Consider the following 20,610-nt stretch of genomic DNA (forward strand, 5'->3'; position numbering starts at 1 on the left):
ACAACCGCTGCCAGCAGGCTAAACTCAACTACCTTTTTATTTTTTTTGGTAGGGTGGTTTTGCCTCCTTCCTTTGCTCGTACATGAGAAATTACGGTGATTTCTTCAGAATTCCATCAGTTCAACGATAATTGCCCATCTAACAACTATATTCCATGTTGCTGTGCGTCTGTTTTGTAATAGATCACAGTGCGGTCAAAGTGCGGCAAGTTCTTACCACATTTTGACGTCTTCTAAGATCCATTACTAAACAGACGCACGGGAACACGGAATTTGTTTATATGATATAGAGACAAACTGCTACAGACACAGCTTTTTTTTATTCCAAAATCTTTCAACATAACTCAAAAGCCGGCCTTTGCCCACTTTGGCAAACACAGAAAAAGCCCTTCGACGTAATCTATTGTCTAAACAAAATCAAGCAATCTCATTGGTTGCTATGCGCAGCAAAGAATTTTGATTGGTCCAGGAAAATCACGCCACTGTCAAACTTGACTCGAAAGTCGCTTCTCGTCGGAATGAAACTTACAGCGAAAGCTGAAGTGAACTACGAGATCTATAAATCTTAAAGAAAATGCTGAAAAAGTCAAGTCAGTTTTTCAAATCAGAGTAGCGCTGTGAGCCGAAAAGCTTGGAAATTGCCTTGATAAATGCAGGAGTTGAAAAAATACGCTTGGAAAACTTGCGGTTGCGGTCAACACTGGACGCCATTGGATTCGAGTTTTGAACGAAAATAGTGTTAAGGGTGACAGTGGAAGTTTGTGTCCTCTGTGGTTGGGGATTCTCAAATCAGTTTGACATAGTGTAAGATAACCATATATCTGCGATACAGTTGGCCGTGAGCTGTAGAGCTATACTTTGTTCGCTGCTGTGCCCTGAAACGGACTGGAACATTCGCGTCGGAAAGCAAGGTTATGTGGTTATTTTAATTGACGTGTCAACAATGATTTTGAGACTGAGAATTTTTTTAATAAATTAATGTCATATTTTTTTCTTTTGTTTTTACATTGGGTCTTTTAAGCAATGGTTTCTTACCTTGACCAATTTTGTGTTTGGTTTAGTCTCGCTCGACTGCCGAGGGAGACTACCTGAGTATTTTTTCTGCGTCATTTTTGCTAAAAAAGAAGCATTTTATATCTTCTTCCTGCCTCTCGTACCTGTCCAATGCCTCGTCAAGACTTTCGTGCACCTACCTTATCTTTCACCCGGTCACGTAAAATGTTATCTAAATTCTCAAAAATTTCCGCCATTTTAAAACAAAGAGGGAAAAACGTTTTAATGATGATGTCAATCGCGCGTATGTCCTCTAATAGGTCACCCGCGAGAACCAATCAAAATGCGAGAATAATTTGCGTTATTATATAAATTTGCATAATGTATAAGACATTGAGTTGCTTGCGACAATGTGATAAATTAAATGATTATGAAGTTTTCTTTTTTAACAAGAACCGTCACTAAGAGTATAATGAAACAATACCAAGTTATTAAAATTCGTAACTTTCTTTACATATGCAGCCACGGAGTGCAGTTACCTGCCTCCTCCCAAAGGAGGTGCAAGTGGTTGTGACGAGTGGATGTTTGGAAGGTTCTGTTCGCCCTTTTGCAACAACAAATCGGACTTTGCTCAACCTTTGTTTTCGAGTATGTGGGTTTGCGGAGCATCAGGAACTTGGGTGCCAACCAATCGTTTTCCAGACTGTACAAGTGAGTAATCATTGCTTGTATTTTTAACGAGTGATAGCGTATACCTATAGAGAGAGGTAATTATAGGAGTATGGAGATTTATGCGAGTAAAAACACGTCATTTTTAACTCGTAAATTGCAATAGCACATTACTAGCTGTTGGCGGTAGGCAGATTATTTCAACTAACAGTCAAATATATATTTTGACCTATTCTCTGTTGTCAGTTATGCTCCATTCAGATTCTCTGATAATGCGCGAAAGAACCAACTTGTTTTGCTCACCATACCATTTGTAGGGGTATACCGCCCCAACGATGTCAGGATGGCAATGGATCTCCATTACTACTATGGTGGCTGTTCTACACCAGAAGCCCAGGCTCAAATTAAGCAGAACTTTATCCAACTGTTGAACGAGTCTTTCTTCAAAGAGGTCTGTCAGGACCCAGCACTTAAAGACAAGTGCAAGGCAGAGAACGTGGAGGTCAGGTGCTCTGCGGTAGTTTCGGTTACCAGTAGGCGAAAGCGTTCAGCAGGTATGGCAAATTTGCAGTAAGCTCAAAATTAAGAAACGAGAAACATTCACTGTGTTTCTATTATCGAGTTACAAAAAGACAAATGGAAGTGTGTGAGAACTAGAACCGAGCCACAGGCAAGTGTTTCCACAGCCGTTTGGAGTCCTCCCAACTTTAACAATTGTTTGTATAACTCGATCGAAAAAAATAAATAATGTTCTAATTCTTTTGGAATAAAAACTGCCAGGAAAAGAAAATTCTGTTTGCTCGGGCGTTTATTAGGTCAGCAGCTCGTGCTGAATATGATGTCTATCAAGTCAAAGAAGTGCAGCTCTGAACTCGCGCCTTTGTACAAAGTTTTTCCCAATATATTTTAGTGATTTGGAGTTATTCAAACCTCTGCTACCTTAAGAACCTTCGTTTATTTGGATACTCGAATCACAGACGGACGGAAGGAAGGACAGACAGACAGACAGCCAGACAGACAGACAGACAGACAGAGAGGAATTAGTACACCAAAGCTTCTTTTTGGTTGACCACTTCTTACAGTTTCGTACACGTTCTCTCGAAAATTCAAATAAAGGTCGTATTCAAAGCTCTCCTTCTCACCGTTGTACATTAGAATTTGCACTATAGACCACTTACATGTTAAGCATAATTAGCATAACAGTACTACAAAAGCCCTGTAATTTAAATGACCAGCAGACTGTTTTTACCTTTCTACTTTTGCTTTCCAGAAAATGCAGATGGCCATAGAAGAACTCGACGATCAATTCCAAGAACCACAATTACTCTAGATATCGTTGGTAGGTTGATAGCACCTGACTCAACCTTGTCATTAAGCTTTTAAAGATGTCAGTTTGAGGTTTCAGAGCAAATGTGAAAGTTTTTTTTTTTCTTTCTTTCTTTTCTTTTTGTTTTTGTTTTTTTTCTCTTTTTTTTCTGTTTAACTCTTATAGTGGACTTCGAAGGCATTGAATCAAATGACACCAAAGAAGGCCAGGTTATGATTGGCGAGGAAGGCATGAAAATTGCCAAAAATATCAGCAGCCGGATAGAAGCTGCGGTTGAAAACGGCAATTTCAGCCTCAACGTCAGTGGCACTGTGTTCGCTACTAATAGAAAGTCGATGAATATCTCAGACCCTCAACTATTTTGCATCAAAGGGCAAACGTTCAGAGACGGATATTGCCGTAAGTACTGTTTGGTTAGCATTTGTATATTGATTTTGTTTGCCGTTCCGGTTCAAAAGACTCATAAATGAGCAACTAAACTCAGCAATGCCATGATAAGGGCTAAATAGGACTCCTTAAAGCCTTTTTCCATGAAGTACCTAGTACGTTTTCTACTTGTTAATTAGGCTTACTGCAGCGCCATTAAAACCAGATGGTATTTGAGAGGTTCACAACAGTGAGCCGACTCATTTTCCTTCTCTCTGAGATAGAACAGTTAGAAAACACGTTAGGGCACAACCAAGTGCGCTTAGAATAACTAGCGGTTGCACGAGTTCCCATAAACGGAAAGGAACATTAAAACAGTAGCTCGATCTTTAAAGAGCGAGAAAATAATCGTTTCAGTTATGTGGTAGAGTCATGCAATGGCAAAGAGTGCCAAAAAAAACTTACCGAGTACAACTTTTATAGTGTTCCTGGACCTTCGTTATAGCTGGTACATTCTATAACTCCAAAGACGTCTGTCAATCGAAAGGAACTATAAATATAGAATTGCTTATTAGTTTACCTGCATTGAGGTAAGTTGAATTTGCATATCTTACGTTCATAGAAACTTCCTAACTGCATTTTTGTTTTTGTGATCTACAGTCAACTGCACACTGGGTACTTACTTGAACAGTTCCACTGGAAAGTGCGAGGACTGTCCTATCGGATCATACCAAGAGCTCAGTGCGCAGGAAGAGTGTTCGATGTGTCCATCGGGCACTTCAACAACTGACTCCAGAACAGAGAGCAGCACTAACTGCTTAGGTAAGTGACTTCTTTAGCTAGCCTATCGAGACAGAGGTTTCTCTCTGAACAGTAGACTTCAACAACCCACGAGACGTTCCAAAAACTCAGTGACGTAATTCGACATAACCTGTGTCTCGGATTGACTGTAACTCGTGACTTGGCATTCCAGGATTTATCAATTACCTATCAGATGCAGTACACATGAATGCTTACTTACATATCCAACCAAAACTGTTCATTTTTCTTTCAAGTTACGACAAATTGCGAAAACGAAATTAGGCAAACTTTGTAAGGATGGTCATTCTACTCAGTTTGAACTTCGTACCTAGTGTTCCTTCTCTCACATCTTTTTTTTTTTGTTTTGCTTTTTTGTTTCACTGAATACTCAAGCTAATTCTGTATGATATATAGAGGCGGGGTGCCCGAATCATTCTGAACAGTTTCCAATATGGCTACCAGTTTCCAAAATGGGTACTAGTTTTTAGCGGAGAGTTTGTAAGGAACAAATTGTGCAATAATGTCACCACAGGTTGTCACTATTATCACGTTTAAGGTCAAAGTGGTCCCAATAGACTGAAGCTTGTGGCCTTTAGAATTAAGCATTCACAGCAGCCTGTCTTTATCATTTCTCCTAAAGGTCTCTGCAAACCTGGCTCGTACTCCCCAACCGGCATGGAGCCTTGCTTTCTTTGTGACAAGGGTTATTATCAGGCCATAGAAGGTCGAGAGTCGTGCTTACAATGTAGTCCGAATAAGACAACTTCTGGTGAGGGATCCAACAGCTCTGTGCAATGTGGAGGTGCGTATTTAACAACTACTTTATGTGTCTGGTATTTGCTATATCAAGCGTTTCGAATTATATTTAACCCCAAAAGAGGTGTCGGTTAGCTGGGGGAATTTTGGATTAAGATGATCGGGTTCTTCCCATAACCTGCGACGTTCATTTCCTTCCGTTGTTTGCCAAGGAAGCAAGGGAGATATGCACACAATGTGTTTCTCTACAAACGAAAGTAAATACCTGTTGGCTACTAGCAAGTTGTTAGGGCAACTTGAGAAAATAATGCCAGGGAGTGGCTTTTGACCGGCTAGCAAGTATCCCCAAGCTGAGCTCCGGACTGGTTTAAGGCTTTTGTTGTGACTGGCATGGAAATTTGGGTTCTAGCACTTCCCTACAATATGGGTAGATATGGTGCCAGTGTCGGATACGATGTTACTATAATTTTTCATCAATTTAAAATACAATTCAGCGTGGTGTTGCTGTTTCCAAATTGTTTAGAACTCTCCATTCACATTCGCTTTCGATCAACTATTTTTCACAGTTCCATGCCCAGCTGGATCATTTTCGCCAACTGGACTGGCTCCATGTTCTTTATGCGATCGACGCTCTTTTCAGCCGCGCAATGAGAGTCGAGTGTGTTTTTCGTGCCCAGGAACAACTATAACACTGAAACCCGGATCAAAGAATTCACAGGATTGCATAGGTTAGTAGTCTCTCCCGAAACACTGTGAGCTACCCTTTTGCCTTGCCAAAATAGCTCTCTAGAATTACTTTCAAAGAAAATATCTAAGGTAGATAAAAATTCAAATCTACAGATACTTGATGATTTGACCTTTACGAAATAAAGTTAATTTTGTTTACTAATTACAGGTTATTGACTAAGCCACAAGGACAACAAATTGGTAAAACTACCGAAGAGGAGCAAGTGTGCTTTGGATGTTGGAAGAATAATACGAATTCAAACGTTGAACAGAAAAAACAAAACAAAACAAAACAAACAAAAGTAGAAAACACGCTCTGAGAGATGCAAAAAAGATTGAGAATTAATTTTATGGAGTTCTTGAAGTAACCCATGCTCATGTTAAACACGCTTCGCTAAGTATATTTCACCTACTTTATTAGCTGCGTTGCCGTTTTGTTTTTTTTTTTGTTTCTTTATTGTTTTGTTATTTTTGTAATTTGTGTTTGTATGTTCGCTTTCTTCACTTTTATGGATGCTTATTTGTTCCAGAGATAAACGAGTGTGATTCTAACCCTTGCTTCAACAACTCCACGTGTACCGACCTCATCGGCGATTTCCTGTGCTCCTGTCAACCTGGCTACACCGGGAAACAGTGTGACACTGATATCGACGAGTGTCAAGATCAACCATGTTTCAACAATGGCACATGTCAAGATCTGGTCAACAACTATACCTGTTCCTGTGCAAGCGGTTTCCAAGGCTTCAATTGCGAAGAGGATATTGACGAGTGTGCTTCATTGCCGTGTTCTAACAACGCCTCTTGCAAAAATCTCCCTGGTAGTTATCAGTGCCAGTGTGAGCCCGGGTACACGGGAAAGCTGTGTGATACGGACATTGATGAATGCCTGTTATCTCCATGTCTGAATGGAGCTACTTGCAGAGATAGAATAAACAGCTACGAGTGTGTCTGTCCAGGGGGTTTCCAAGGCAACGACTGCGAAGAAAATATCGATGACTGCGCGAGTGATCCTTGTCAAAACGGGGCCAACTGTCTTGATGGCATTGACAGTTACCAATGCATTTGTCCTGCAGGTTTTAATGGAACCAACTGTGAACACAATATCAACGAATGTGCCGGCGCAAACTGCAAAAACAATGCTACATGTTTGGATCAAGTCAATGGGTTTCATTGTATCTGCGCGGCCGGATTCTCCGGGTTAGCCTGTGAGTTCAACATCGATGAATGTAACTCAAACCCCTGTCAAAATCAAGCGAACTGCGTGGATATGGTAAATAGCTATCGATGTGACTGCCGGGATGGATTTGATGGACTGCACTGCGAAAACAACATAGATGACTGTGCAGCAAGTCCTTGTTCAAACAAGGGGTCGTGCCAAGACGGTGTGAACAACTTTACCTGTTTGTGTCAGCTAGGTTTCACTGGTAGAATCTGCAATGTAGACATCGACTACTGCGCCTCGACGCCTTGCTTGAACAATGGAACATGCTTTGATGGCACCACTTCCTTTACTTGCCAGTGTCCAGATGGTTTCGAAGGAGATCAGTGCCAGATCAATATTAACGACTGTGAAAATGCTACTTGCTTAAACAACGGCAATTGCATTGACGGTATAGATGAGTATAGATGCTCTTGTGTCGAAGGTTTTCTTGGTATCAGCTGCGAAATAAACGTGGACGACTGTGAGCAGAATCCTTGCGTGAACGATGGAACTTGCGTTGATCTGATAAATGACTACCGATGCACTTGCAAGAAGGGATACACAGGAAAGAACTGTAGCATTGACATCGATGAGTGTTCTAACACTCCATGTCGCAATAATGCTACTTGTATCGACAAAGTTGGTAATTACACTTGTTCCTGTGTTGATGGATTCAGCGGACCACATTGTGAGGTTGATATCGACGACTGCGTGGTAAATTCCTGTGGTAATGGATCCACGTGCAGAGACGGAATAAACAGCTACACTTGCGACTGTGCTCCTGGGTTTTTGGGCGACGATTGTACGCTGGAAATTGATGAGTGCGCATCTTCCCCTTGTTTCTATGGCGGGACATGTAATGATCAGGTAATGTAGCAGTGATGAACAGCATGTTACTCTCATTTCCACGTCACAACAACCTGCATATAAAGATTTCCGATGCTTGGCCTCCTTTTAGCTATGGCTGCCCTGGATATTGTACTACAGTGGATTCCCGATTTCTCGAACCCTCATGTTTTAGCTATGTTTTCGAACCTCCCGATAACTCAAACCAAAATTCGTTTCCCTCTCCTCAATCGAACACTGTAATTTTATCCTGATTTATCCAACTATCCGATTTTTCGAACCAATTTTCTTTTCCCTTGGAGGTTTGAAGAATCGGGATTTCATTGTATTTCTGCTTATTATTTTTTATTTTTATTTCCAATAAGCTCGTTTAACGTGGAGGCCTTATTTTTTATATATATTTTGCAGTATTGACGGTTCTTTTACAATGCATTTAGTGTAATTGAACCTATTCTGAAATGATAAACTGATCATTCTAGTTCGCAGTCAGCTAACTTAGTGAAAGTACACAGAGTGATTCCTGACCGCTCTCCGTGGCTTATATATAGTGGTTAGAGCGCCCGACCAGTATCTGAAAAAGCATGGGTTGGAATCCCGTCAGAGACGCTATTTCCTCATTGTCCCATGCTCGAGACAATACTCATTTTATCTTTCCCGTCATTATTTGTGTTCTTTATGTTAACGGCTTCGCTTGTGTTTCTCACCATACGGACCTCCCAGCCGACCAATAACGTATATTTCTTCATTATTTTAATAGTTTCACGTAGCTTTAAGGTGTTATGTTGAACACAGTTCAAACAGTTTCTTTAAAATGCATATAGAGTGATTAAACCTGTTCTGACGTAATAAAATTTATATTCCTATCTCCCAAGTTCAACCGTTAGAGTGCGTGGCTCGTATCCAGGTGTGCATAAGTTCGAATCCCATAAAGTCTCCCAAGTTTTCGCTGTCCAAGACATTTCATCTCAATTGTCATTATTGTTATTCCACAGATTAATGGCTTCGTTTGTGTCTGCCCCGATGGATTTACAGGTTTGCAGTGCCAACAAAACGTCGATGACTGCAAATCCAATCCGTGTGAAAATAATGGCACATGCTCAGATCTGGTGTCAAATTACACCTGTTATTGTCAGGTGGGTTTCAGTGGCTATAATTGTGAAAATGCTGTTGACTACTGCAGAACAGCCAACTGCAGCCAAAATGGCGTCTGTGTCAACACTCGCACAGAATTTCACTGCAACTGTAGAAGTGGATACTTTGGGAAATACTGCGAGCTTGAAATAGACGAATGTTTGGCAAGACCTTGCTTTAACAACGCAACTTGCCATGATGCCGTCAACAATTTTACTTGCTCTTGTGCTGATGGGTATACAGGCAGGTTATGTGAGAGCAATATCGACGACTGCGTCAACAATAGCTGCTTGAACAATGCTACTTGTGTCGATCGTACTCTAGGTTACTCTTGTCGTTGCTCAGAGGGCTATAACGGAACGTACTGTCAAACAGAGATCGACGAATGTGCATCAGGCCCCTGCACTAACAACGGAACTTGCGTCGATCTGACACCGGGATACAAATGCCTTTGCCCAGACCAATTTGTTGGCGAAAACTGCGAGAACCTTACAGACTTCTGCCTTTCAACACCGTGTCAAAATGGAGGTACGTGCAAGTCTGATAACTCGACAAGGAGCTTCACTTGTTCTTGCAAAACTGGCTTCACTGGAGCCACATGTGAAGAAAACATTGATGACTGTGTCACGGGTCCTTGCATGCCAAACTCTTATTGCCAAGATCTGGAGAATGGTTACAGTTGTGAGTGCTACCCTTCTTACACTGGAGACTCCTGTGACATCTGTAAGTAGCAAAAAATATTTAATTCAATTGTTCCTCTAACCTTGTGATGCAATTATGTCAAAAATATGATATATATTATACGTTTGTCGTGAAATGAACCTTAACTAGCACAAGCTACGGTTTGTCTGATTCCATTTGGCTCCGCAGCCTAGACAGTCAGAATATCAATGAACTATTTTTTGTATAGTATCCACGTAAATACCCAGAAAGAAATCGTTATTGAACATTATCCATTCTTGTATTGCAGTTCTTGGCAGTAATTACGATCTTGTATTTGATCGTAAGACCACAGACGACATGGTTTTATTATCAGACGGCAAAGGCATTCCAAGCATGCGATATTTCACCATCGCTATGTTTCTGCGAGCAGATTCCAGATACAAAGCAGGCACACTGTTCAGCTACAGTGTTGCTGGGCAACCAGGATCAGATGACGTCATTGTTATTTCATTTACCGAGTCTCAGATTCATCTGGAGATTAAAGATGAAGTGGTTAGAGCCGATTACAAATTAGCAGACGATCATTGGCATTACTTGGGGGTCGTGTGGAACGGAATCACCGGAAATGTTTCGCTGTACATCGACAGAGAGGAAATAAAAAAGGCGAGCAATGTCAAAATCGGAGATATTATCACAGGAGGTGGATGGATTGTACTTGGCCAGCGGTATCTCGCAGAAGAGCAGACAACATCCCTTTCGACAGCCTTTGGTGGCACGTTGCATCAAGTAAGCCTCTGGGATGTGCCAGCAACTGCTGATCACATGTGGAACGCGGCCCATAACTGCACGTGGCCCATTGCCGGAAGTGTACGAGCATGGAGCAGCTTTCTGCCAGGAATCAAAGGACAAGTAGGAAAAAGGTTCATGACGCAATGCAAAGGTATTTGCTATTGCGGTAAATTGATATTCATGTAGCTCACGCAAGTGAGCAGAAACAGATGTAGAAACAAACATGGCAGTGGCATTGATATAATCTTTGATTATTCATGAACTATTATGTACGTCAAGAAAAGTGATTTTTGAACTGAGTGTTGTGTTCAAATTAAAGAAACGTGACACCATTCAAAGGAAGCCATTGCGTTTAACTTTTTTGTGGTACTGTTTGTTTTGCTGTAGTAGATGTATCTTGGAACTTTGTTTACGATATGTAGTCTACGACAATTATGTTAAAACCTACTTAGCAGTGTTTAGCTCTGTAGCAGAACAATACTTATATAGAAGTGTTATTTTATTTTGTAAGTTTGTGCTTTGTAACACGTTTTCTCGCCGCCTTTTTTTTTTTTTTTTCTTTTTTGCAGCTCTGGACATGTGTACAACTAACTGTTCGCACTTCCTTCACTGCGAGTCTCGCCAGGGACTTTATCACTGCAAATGCCAAGCCGGATTCTCAGGTCCTCACTGTGACATCAACATCGACGATTGCAGATCAAATCCCTGTATTAATGGCAGGTGTGTAGATGGCGTCAACCGATATGACTGCGAGTGCAACAAAGGATACTGGGGAACCGACTGCAAGAAGGAGATCATCAACGAAAAAGGTTGAGGCTCATGTCACGTGCACGGATAGTTTTTGTTATATATTGAGGAAATAAATAATACATTTTGCACAATAGTAGGGACCGCGAGGAACTTTTGCAGTTATTGACGGTGATTTCCAGTTCAGACAAAAATATATGTTTCCGTATTTTTTATTTCTTATTTCTTTGTTGCATACTGCATGAATTTTGTCAACTGTTACTTTTGCACTCTCATCCTAATTTGGAGTGAATGCTGCCTACGTTTGATGCTACATACCTTAAAGAAACATAAAGTGTTGAATGAAAGAAAAATGATAGTGGTATTATCGTTCCAAGTCCAAAAAAGCGCATTTTAGACATTTTAGTTAATGCAAGCTATAACAATTGCTGTCTCTGGGTTTCAACGAGGGTTGATGTTAAAGTTTTGAAACTGGAAATAATTATGTTCTTTTTATTTATTTGAACCGTCTTAATTACTTTGCCCTCGTTGTATCATTTTTGTGTTTTGTATCATTTTGCACCTCAAGAAGAAACCTGAGAGCGTTTTTTTTTTTTTTTTTTTTTTTTTTTTTCCCTCATTTCTACAGAGTGTCCCGAATTGAAAAAGCCCAGTAATGGAAAGTTATCTTGTCGGAAAGTTTCTGGTAAGCTGCTCTGTATCATGTCCTGTGACGAGGGTTACTCGTTTAATTCCGAGGCGATGACTATGTATGGCTGTGGTCCTGATACAAACTGGAAATGGAATGACATGGAGGAGCTAGTACAACCAACATGCTTAAGTGAGTAAGATGGTCTGAAGTCTCTGTTAAAGGAGTGGTTGCCTTTCCCTCTCAAGAGATGTTTGAAACTCCATCCAAAATGCTCCTCGCCGATAACTTAGACTAACGCGCGATTATTCGAAACCCAACATTACTTGTCTGGCCAGTTTACCTTCCTCTCTATTTAAAACCATCCTTGTAGTGCTATAGGTTTTTGGACGGGGCAAAACAAACACAATCCTCAACAAAATTGGCGAGGAAGGAGAAAGTCAGTAAGAGTGGCCAGCCTGACACGGATTGCAAACGACGGATTTGAAATATTTAAGCTAAATTTTTCAAAATGTGCAAACCGTGACTTAGCTCCTTCAAAACAGGAATCAATTAGATTTAACAGCGAACTCTTCTCGGGAGCATTTATTTTTCGATTTTTTATCTTTGTATTTTTTTTTTTTATATTACTCGTCTATTCAAAGGCAAAGCTGCCCCCAAAGAGATAGAACATCGCTTCAGGATAAAGTTTCCTGGTATGCAATGCAACATCATCCAAAGTCACGAGGAGTTGCACTCAGCAGTCGAGAAGGAAATTCAAGACACGCTAACCACTGTACAAGGATGCCATGCATGCCAACTGAAAGATGTCGCAACTCCTGGATGCGAGTCGACAGCCAGTAAAAGGAAGAGAAAAGCAGTGGATTATGCGATGGAAGTGCTTTTCTCAGTACTCGTAAAGGGAGGCACGGATTCGTCTTCGCCCGGAGATGATGTCGAAGAGATGAGCGAAGCGGTCTTGTTTCAGATGCGGTATGCTGTCGCTACAGGACAGTTTCAGATAGCTTTGAATGGAATGAACAGTACGGCAGATAGATCTTCATTACGACATCTCTTCTCCAATATTACTTGTGCTGCTGGCTTCGTTACGAGTGAAGATCGAAAGGGATGTGGTAAGCATTGTTTCTTTTAATTTTTTGATCGCAAAAATAATCTGTCCATTGTACCATAAATTATTGTTATCGGTGGACGACAGAAACTTTTTATTGAAGAGATGAAATTGTAGCTCGGTTTACTTGATCTCCTTCTTCGCGGTCAACATGGAAAATATGGGCCGCATAAGGAACCAATTACAAATTTTCTTTTTATAATCTTCCAGTTTATCGGACTAAGCGTGCGCCGAAAATAAAGCGTCCCTTAATAACAAAAATAAGCCGAAATTGGGAGAAATAAGCCGAACATTAGGAAAGACCTGCAATGGACTTCATTTAGAGAAAAGAATAACTCTTGCACCTCGCTTATGCTCTAGCCTCTTACTATATGTCAGCGCTTACTTTGACTTCCATTAGTGGCTTGCTTGGTTGGAACATGGCACGATCAAAAGAGTTTCAAGTGCATCCTGTGTGATAAAGGTTCTTACCAAGACAAGGAAGGACAGACCAGCTGTGCAGAATGTGGTGAAGGAAAGTCGACCGATAGCTTGGGAGCCGCGTCCAGTGAGGACTGTGTCGATGGTTAGTACATTTATTCATTGTTTAAGATCATTCTTCAACCACAAGAGGTAAATCATAGTAAATGGTCACGGCAAATCCCACTGAGCATGGTTACGCAGACAAAGTTGAAAATGTTGGTCATTTTTCTCCAAGGCGTGATTTCCATGAGGTCAACATCATCAATAATTTTGTTTGCCTTTTGAAGAAGCGTTTGTTTCTTAGAGTAAGCTAGACAGGGCCAGTGACACTGAGTGGATATATAGTGGTCAAATATTGGATGCCACCTCCATTGTTAGTATGGTTTTAAGGTGGCTCGAAAAAGTTTCATGGCGCGCGCAAACTGGGTTCTAATAGCGCGCGCGAGTTATAAAAACCCACGAAAGCCCACAAAGCAATGTAAACAATATGGCGTTCAGTTTGTAGTGTATTTTCGATTCGTTTTTGAGCGCCGCTTTAAAGCTCATGAGCAAATGCTCTTTTTTTAATGATTTGCTTCCATCTATCAGGAATTTCTCCTTCTTGGCTACTTCCTCGCTTCAGCGTTGTGTTTGCGTTATTTCCACTCGCAGGGACTGAAAAAATTCTCATAACAACGATCGTAGCTTTCCCCGTAGAGTCCCACACGGATTACGCGGCCAGCAGGAGTTGTTTATTCATCTGTTTTGGGCAGTTTTCATACAGAATGTGTTGGAAAGGAAATGCCCAGTGAAAGTAAAAAAAAAGAGAAAAACACCTAAAAACACCTAAAACGCAATTCTCAAAGTTACGTTACTCAAATGTGATATGGCGAAAAGAAAACCTTCTTTCATGAGGACAAGGAGAGAAAGACAGCACTAGCGAAGAATTAAGCGAGGCGTTTCGGTGAGATAGCTTAAGACTATATTGTTTTGTTTGCTTTTAAATTTTCAACGAACTGGTAAATTAACCGGACGTGCGAGGTTTGAAATTGAATGAAAGTATTACAAGGGCTTGTTTATACAAATAAAATGAAGATGTAAACACCATAGCTGTAGTGATGATCTAAGCAACTGCAACTTAGGCGTGGAAAAAATATTTCTGGACTTAAGTGTCCACGAATAACAAACAACATTAGTCAAGAGAACATTTCTTGTATTAGAGAGATATTGATGCGCGTTTATGCAAACTTTACCCGCCTGATTTTGTCACTTTTCTTCCAATCCATAAAAAGATTGAACTTTCCTGTTCACAAAATACAAATACTTCGCACGCACAGCTGGAAGTTGACGTCGTGTCATTCCCTTAAGCGGGCTTCTCACGGTAAACTAAAGTTGGCAAACTAGTTTTGGCAGACTCAAGTTGGTGTGTGTGAACGGCACAAATACAGTCGGCAAACACGTTGGCAAACTGTTGGCGACAAATAGAACTTGCCTCCTCTATTCTCGCCGACTTTTTCACCAACTTTTTCGTGTTGGTAAACTCGTATCTGACGTGTGAACGATTGGCAAACATGTGTCGTTAACTGTCAACCAATTAAACTGCGCGCTCTATTCACGTGATTTATTTGCGTGACACTTCACAAATGGGGGACGCAATTCAAGATGAACATGAGGCCACTTTCAAATTTATCGAAGAGGTTCACAATTGTCCGGCTGTGTGGGTCGTTTCATCTGTAGTCTACAAACATATTGAAAACAAACAAAAGGAAATGGAGGAGCTAGCCGACAAACTGGGTTTCGTCCAAACCTTTCTATTTCTCCACTGCTTTCTGTTTCTTCTCGTCTCTCCTTCTGTTTCACTGTTCTAAGTGAGTGCCACTGCACTAAGTCGGTCATGTTGCATATTACCGTGTGTTGTGATTTGACGCAGTTTGACGTGTGAAGGTACGAGTTTGCCAACTTTTTGAAGTTTGTTAACACGAATTTGGCAATTTAAGTTTGCCGTGTGAAGACCGCTTTACTTTACGGATTGTTCCGCGTTCGTGGACTCGATTGAGCGCATGAAAAACTCCGCACATGCATAAACACGGATCTTGTCGGTTCAAATTTTTTTCTCATTTTCAAATTCGCGGGTCTATATCTCCGCTTCTTGTGGGTAATGCTTTTTTTTAAATTTTTGGCGACGACTAAGAGCAATTGGCTACGTATTTGTACCGATTTTGAAAAAAATCCTGTAGGAAGGAAAAAAAAGAAAAAAAAAGAAACCAATAGTCTAAAAGTAGTTTTTTCTTTCATTTGCTCGACAGATTTTTTTAAAATTAAATTTTGAAGATCATTCCTGAAAGGCATCTAATATTGGAGTGTGAGAAGATTTGGCCGACTCATTTTCTAAATAAGACAATGGACTCTAATTTTTAGTGCACAACTGAATGTGTCATATGGTTGCCATGGTAACAGGTTGGGGGAATATTATAATGAAATGGGTCTATGATGTCTCTTTCATTTCTGTGGTAAATTTCATGCTGATATGATGAACCAAACTCTATTTAGAAGATAATTGGTAAAACTTGTTTAGGGAAATGAAAACTGTGTCGAGCCACCTTAAGCTGGCACCTTTATAGTTATGGAGAATGACTGCGGCATAAAAAACTCTTTTTTTTTTTTTTTTTTTTTAGTTGAGCCAACAGTTCCGTCAGAAGAAAAGGATACCATTGGCTACATCGTAGGACCTTCGGTCGCAGGGGTTCTCGTTATAGGCATCGTCATTGTCGGCTGCTGGTATGTATACCAAAGCTTATGAAAGTTTTGAATGGTGGTTTATGATGCTTTCTTTTGGAAATGGTAATACTCTCAATTAGCCTTTAAAGAGCATTCTGCTTGTTATCGCTTACCATGTGGCTCACCTTCAAGAGAAGACGCGGCAAAGGAAGCAGCAAAGTGAATATGAGTATTTTTGATGGACGAACACAAGGGCTAGAACGCGGCGTGGGACCATTTTCTGTTCCAATAACTGGGTCGAGGTTATGTTTTAGTAGCAGGCGTGAAGGTGGGGAGCGGGGGGTGCGGTGGATTCTACTAGCCATTGTGGAATTTATTACAATCTTAAGCACAGCTCGATCATTCAGATCAGTTAAACCGCACTACATCAATTCACACGCCTCCAATGTGGTATACTTTAAAACATGCGAGAAAAGCCTTAATTAATATTGAACAAGTAATTGGAAAGACAGAAAAACCTATATCACACCTTTTACAATATTTTCTTTGTCGCCTTGAGTTTTAACGTGGACTTTTTTTTTTTTTTTCTTATAGGTTCCACCGCTCTCACGGTTGCTTTGATAAACCAGTCTCGCAAAAGGAGTCATGCGTTTTTAAGAGTGGTCATAAAAACCTAGGTCTCGATGAAGATGATCTCGATTTGAAAAATAGAGATTCTGATTCATTGGAGGAAGGTGTGCAAAGTAGCGGCGGTAAAGAACCAGTGTATAGCGAAATACCAGAACAGAAGGAGAATGTTTACATTAACTCTAATGTTGTTGCTGCTGACATTAAGAGTCATTACCAAGAGCTAAATATTGCAAATAGGACATCGAACACTATCTATGGGAAGATTAACAGTTCAAGTCGACCCTACGAAGTTAACCTCGCTCAGTCTGAGGTATAAGTCCCGCTGCCCAGTACCCGTAAGGCGTGTTCTCACCACTTGGTCAGGAGACCACAAACGCAGAGCGTATTTACAACTCGCGCTATTTTGAGAAACTCTCTTTATTTCTTTTTTGCCTCGGACATTAAGTGCTACATTTAATAGTCTCGCTCAGGTAAACTGAGAAACCCATTTTGGTCACAAATTTGCACATTCGTTTGGAAATAGTGAGTGTAAGATCAAAGAGAGTTGCAGTTCTCGAGGTTTGGGTAACCTTCGTGTCAGTCGGAAAGTCACTCAGATCAAGATTATTAGTGTAATTAAATCGTTTCGGAGAAGTAAATCTAATCAATTGTAGTAGATTTATTATTTTTTCAACGGCAATTGTCTATCACTTTAGAATGAAAATTAGCGATATGAAAAGTGAACTTAACGACGTTTCGATGACTCCATGCCATCATTATCAAGTTCAAAATACATGATAGAATTGCATATATATATATAAAGAGTAAAAATGGTGTCAAGATATTTAGGGAATTAAAAAGATGTTAAAGTATTTAATTGTTATGTAAAGAGTTTTTATCAGTAACGTCTATCAAAAGAGCATATATTATAAGGTGTGTAAGGCAGACATTTCTGGTATAAACCATGCATATTCGCCATGTACTGCCGTAACAATTTTGTCCAAGAAATGCCGTTGACAAGAGCGAGAGAAGTGTTGTTGTATTATATACTGAGATAAAGATAAATAACGTGTTATCTAAATGTCAGTTATAATTTAGTTACTCCTCACAACCGTAGAAGTTACACTTTGCATAATAGTAGACGATTAAAGAAACTGTTATGTTACTTGTTACTTTTATGTTCACACGTGTGTACCTCCGGAAATTCAGAAAAAAAAACAAAAAAAAACAAAAAACTATTATACGGTGTACTTAGACATTTATTGGTGAAAAGCGTCTTTAATAATGGAATCTGCTGGTTTGACAGTCTCTAGTCTCTCATTTCTCAACGTTTTCCCATGGTTTGATATATTTTAAACTCTTCCCGGGAAAACGTGGGTAATGGCCTTTTCCAAGCATTTCCATAAACGTTTCCTGGGGAGGGCATGGGGGCGGAAGGAGGCGGGGTGGTGCGGGGATGTGCCTCCAATCCTCGCTAGCAGTTCGTGCCTTCGTCCACGATCAACTTTCTCTTCGGTAAGTACTGTTTTGCAGTCGCCTAAGGGGGATTGCAAGCTGTAGGGTTATGACTGAAACCTTTACAATAAATCTCAGGCGAAATAACATTTAAACTCCGAGGTTTGATAATGTCCGCGATTCCTGTTGCGCCGAAGAGAGAAATGGGTGTCTAGAACTACAAGCAGGGAATCAAATACACAATAAACTAACAATGACGTTATCTGTCTGGCTTAGGAGACAATTCGTTTCCCTCTCCACAGTCGAACAGTGTCATTTTACCCTCGATTTCTCGAGTATCCGATTTTTCGAACCAAATTTACGTTTCCCCTAGAGGTTAGAAAAATCGGGATTCCACTGCAATTATGACTTGTCGGACATGGCAGGTTCCCAGTATGCTGCCGTAATGAGAAGAAAAGCATGGAGTGCTGCCATCCTTAGCTTTATAAGAAAGGGAGGTCAATAGGACTTCTCTTTAGGAGCATTTTCGGCTTGTCAATACTGCATACTTTATATCTGCGACTAGAAGCACCCTTAACCCCCTTCAGAACGGTATTTTTGGGGCCTGATGGCAGTGGTGGGACTGGTGACCAAAACTAGTACAGAAGAAAAGTCCTGGAAAAACCCGCCCGCTTTGAAACAGTGAGCAGCGAGGTTTGAGAACGCGAGCGAAAGTTTGGGAGTGAACACGAACTTAAGGCGAGTTTTCCAAAACTTTCAAAATTATTTCTAGAAGTCAGAGGTAGCACAGACAAAATGTTTTCGATTTCTTTTAGAAAACACTGGGAGAAAGTTCATTTCGTTTGATTGTACCATCATTAGGTGGGCATCTCCTGCTGGTTCGATTCTGTTTTTCTTATAAGAAACAAAAATGGGCATGCTGGATTAAAAAAATGAAAATAAGATCCAAAAAAAAACACTCACCATCTTTATTCACTTATCAAGGTCAGATTATTTAGGATCGACCACCAGTAAATTAAATGAGATCATCACTTTTTCACGGTCAATTCAACTCGATTAACGTCAGTCAAGGGTCAATTTCCATTCAACTAAAAATTCTCAAAATTTCGAAACGGAGACAAATGGCATAGAAACTTCCTGGACAAGTCTCCAGAAAACCGGAAATTGTCAAGCCTCCGTAAAGCAAACCATTAAACCAAAGCTTTTGTAATCGATTGAACAGAAATTTCCGGTGAGAAATCTTATTGAATGTCGGTAGACCTCGCAAGGTGGTGCAGATATTCTGGAAAATGTGGTGGCAACTGCCACAATATTCCATTTCACAACACTTTAATTCATACTCAGTTGAAAAAAGGTATGGGAATAATGATTAACCAGCGGACGAAACCAAGAAGGAGCAGCTTGGCTCAGAGGAGGTCGGTTAGCGGTACGACCCAGATGAGGGTGAGAGGGTGGGCTTTTCCCTTAACCGCGTTCCGCTGGAAAACCAGGTGGAAAAGCGAACGTGAATGGAGTGAATAAGTCGTCTCGGTATTTATTGCGGAGCTATTACGTAACTCGTGCGAAGAATGCTCACCTTGTAGAGGAAACTGCACTGTTGTTACGTATTTCAATTTTGCATATTTCTGTGAGTGTTGTGAATAGGAAATTTTCGGACATTCCAATCGGAATTTTTCATCGAATGGAAAGCGCCCAGGGTAGGACTGGTTCAGAAAACGTTAACTGACGTAAGACTTAAAACTTGGAAATAAAGAAAAACGACAACAACAGATGAACTTAAAACTATATAAGCTAGTTAAAAGTGGCGTCAAAAAAGGGAACCAACCAAGTAGCTCTCCAACATTAACCTACAATGTACATGCTAAGTACATGAGTAAAATCTTCCCTGTGTTTATGGCCTGTACGATAAATTGGTCTCATCGAATCAATGGTACATGTAGTTTTTCTGAAATAAATCACTCAGGTGGTTGACGTAAAAGTGCAGAAAACCACCCTTTCATGGTATCTACACCTCTCACTTATCAAAACGAAGTTTTCCGTAACTATTTTTAGGTGCACCTTGTGCATCATCTAGTGGAAGGTAATTCAAGCTGTCGAAACAAAGACCTCCCTTCTGAAACTTCACAGTCTTCTATAGGAAATGGATCATTGGTTTAATCAGTTTCAGTACCATCGTATGCTGGATTGCTATATCCAGTAACGTCATCCGCCGGGCAAGTACGTCTTCCACAACATCGCGTTAGTCTGCCACAACTACGAAAACAAAATAACGAACAAATATAGAGGACAATATGATTGATTTGCGTTTAGCCCGCGAAGATGAAAATGATATATAAAGATGAAAGCATATAAAGTTATCCGGCAAACGGAAGCAATGCTAAAAAGGCTACGCGGTCACGCTAGGTGTAACTATTTCGGATGACTTTTTGACACACTGCAATCATGGGAAAATCCTACCCCCCCTCCCCCCCCCCCCTTGCCCTGACCGTTCAGTGCTACCGTAGAAAATCGGTACATTTAATTAACCAGATTAATGAAATTCTCGACTCATTCTGTACAAAATTAACTTTTTCGTCTGCTGGTATAGCCACCATCTCGAATTTAATTTTATGGCTTTTTGAACACAGCAGAAAACCA

General features: G+C 40.5%; 1 protein-coding gene and 1 pseudogene across 2 annotated transcripts in view; one reads left to right on the forward strand and one right to left on the reverse strand.

Moving 5' to 3' along the window:
• LOC145502328 (uncharacterized) overlaps nt 1-17,726 on the forward strand; it is a 30,602-nt gene extending 12,876 nt beyond the window's left edge. Inside the window, 16 exon segments of the mRNA XM_081481593.1 lie at nt 1,515-1,703; nt 1,979-2,215; nt 2,932-3,000; nt 3,154-3,387; nt 4,015-4,176; nt 4,796-4,957; nt 5,478-5,639; nt 6,168-7,705; nt 8,677-9,538; nt 9,786-10,418; nt 10,837-11,076; nt 11,643-11,834; nt 12,287-12,754; nt 13,151-13,315; nt 15,867-15,969; nt 16,504-17,726. Coding sequence (XP_081337719.1) covers nt 1,515-1,703; nt 1,979-2,215; nt 2,932-3,000; nt 3,154-3,387; nt 4,015-4,176; nt 4,796-4,957; nt 5,478-5,639; nt 6,168-7,705; nt 8,677-9,538; nt 9,786-10,418; nt 10,837-11,076; nt 11,643-11,834; nt 12,287-12,754; nt 13,151-13,315; nt 15,867-15,969; nt 16,504-16,855 — 5,768 coding nt within the window. The 3' untranslated portion in view covers nt 16,856-17,726.
• A 40-nt stretch (nt 17,727-17,766) lies between these two features.
• LOC145460123 (uncharacterized) overlaps nt 17,767-20,610 on the reverse strand; it is a 71,554-nt pseudogene continuing 68,710 nt past the window's right edge. Inside the window, exon 29 of the transcript XR_014039804.1 lies at nt 17,767-20,226. The product of XR_014039804.1 is annotated as an uncharacterized LOC145460123 (transcript). The remainder of the gene's footprint in view (nt 20,227-20,610) is intronic.

The sequence above is a fragment of the Orbicella franksi genome, chromosome 11, assembly GCF_964199315.1.
Source record: "Orbicella franksi chromosome 11, jaOrbFran1.1, whole genome shotgun sequence".
In the NCBI taxonomy this organism is placed as follows: Eukaryota; Metazoa; Cnidaria; class Anthozoa; order Scleractinia; family Merulinidae; genus Orbicella; species Orbicella franksi.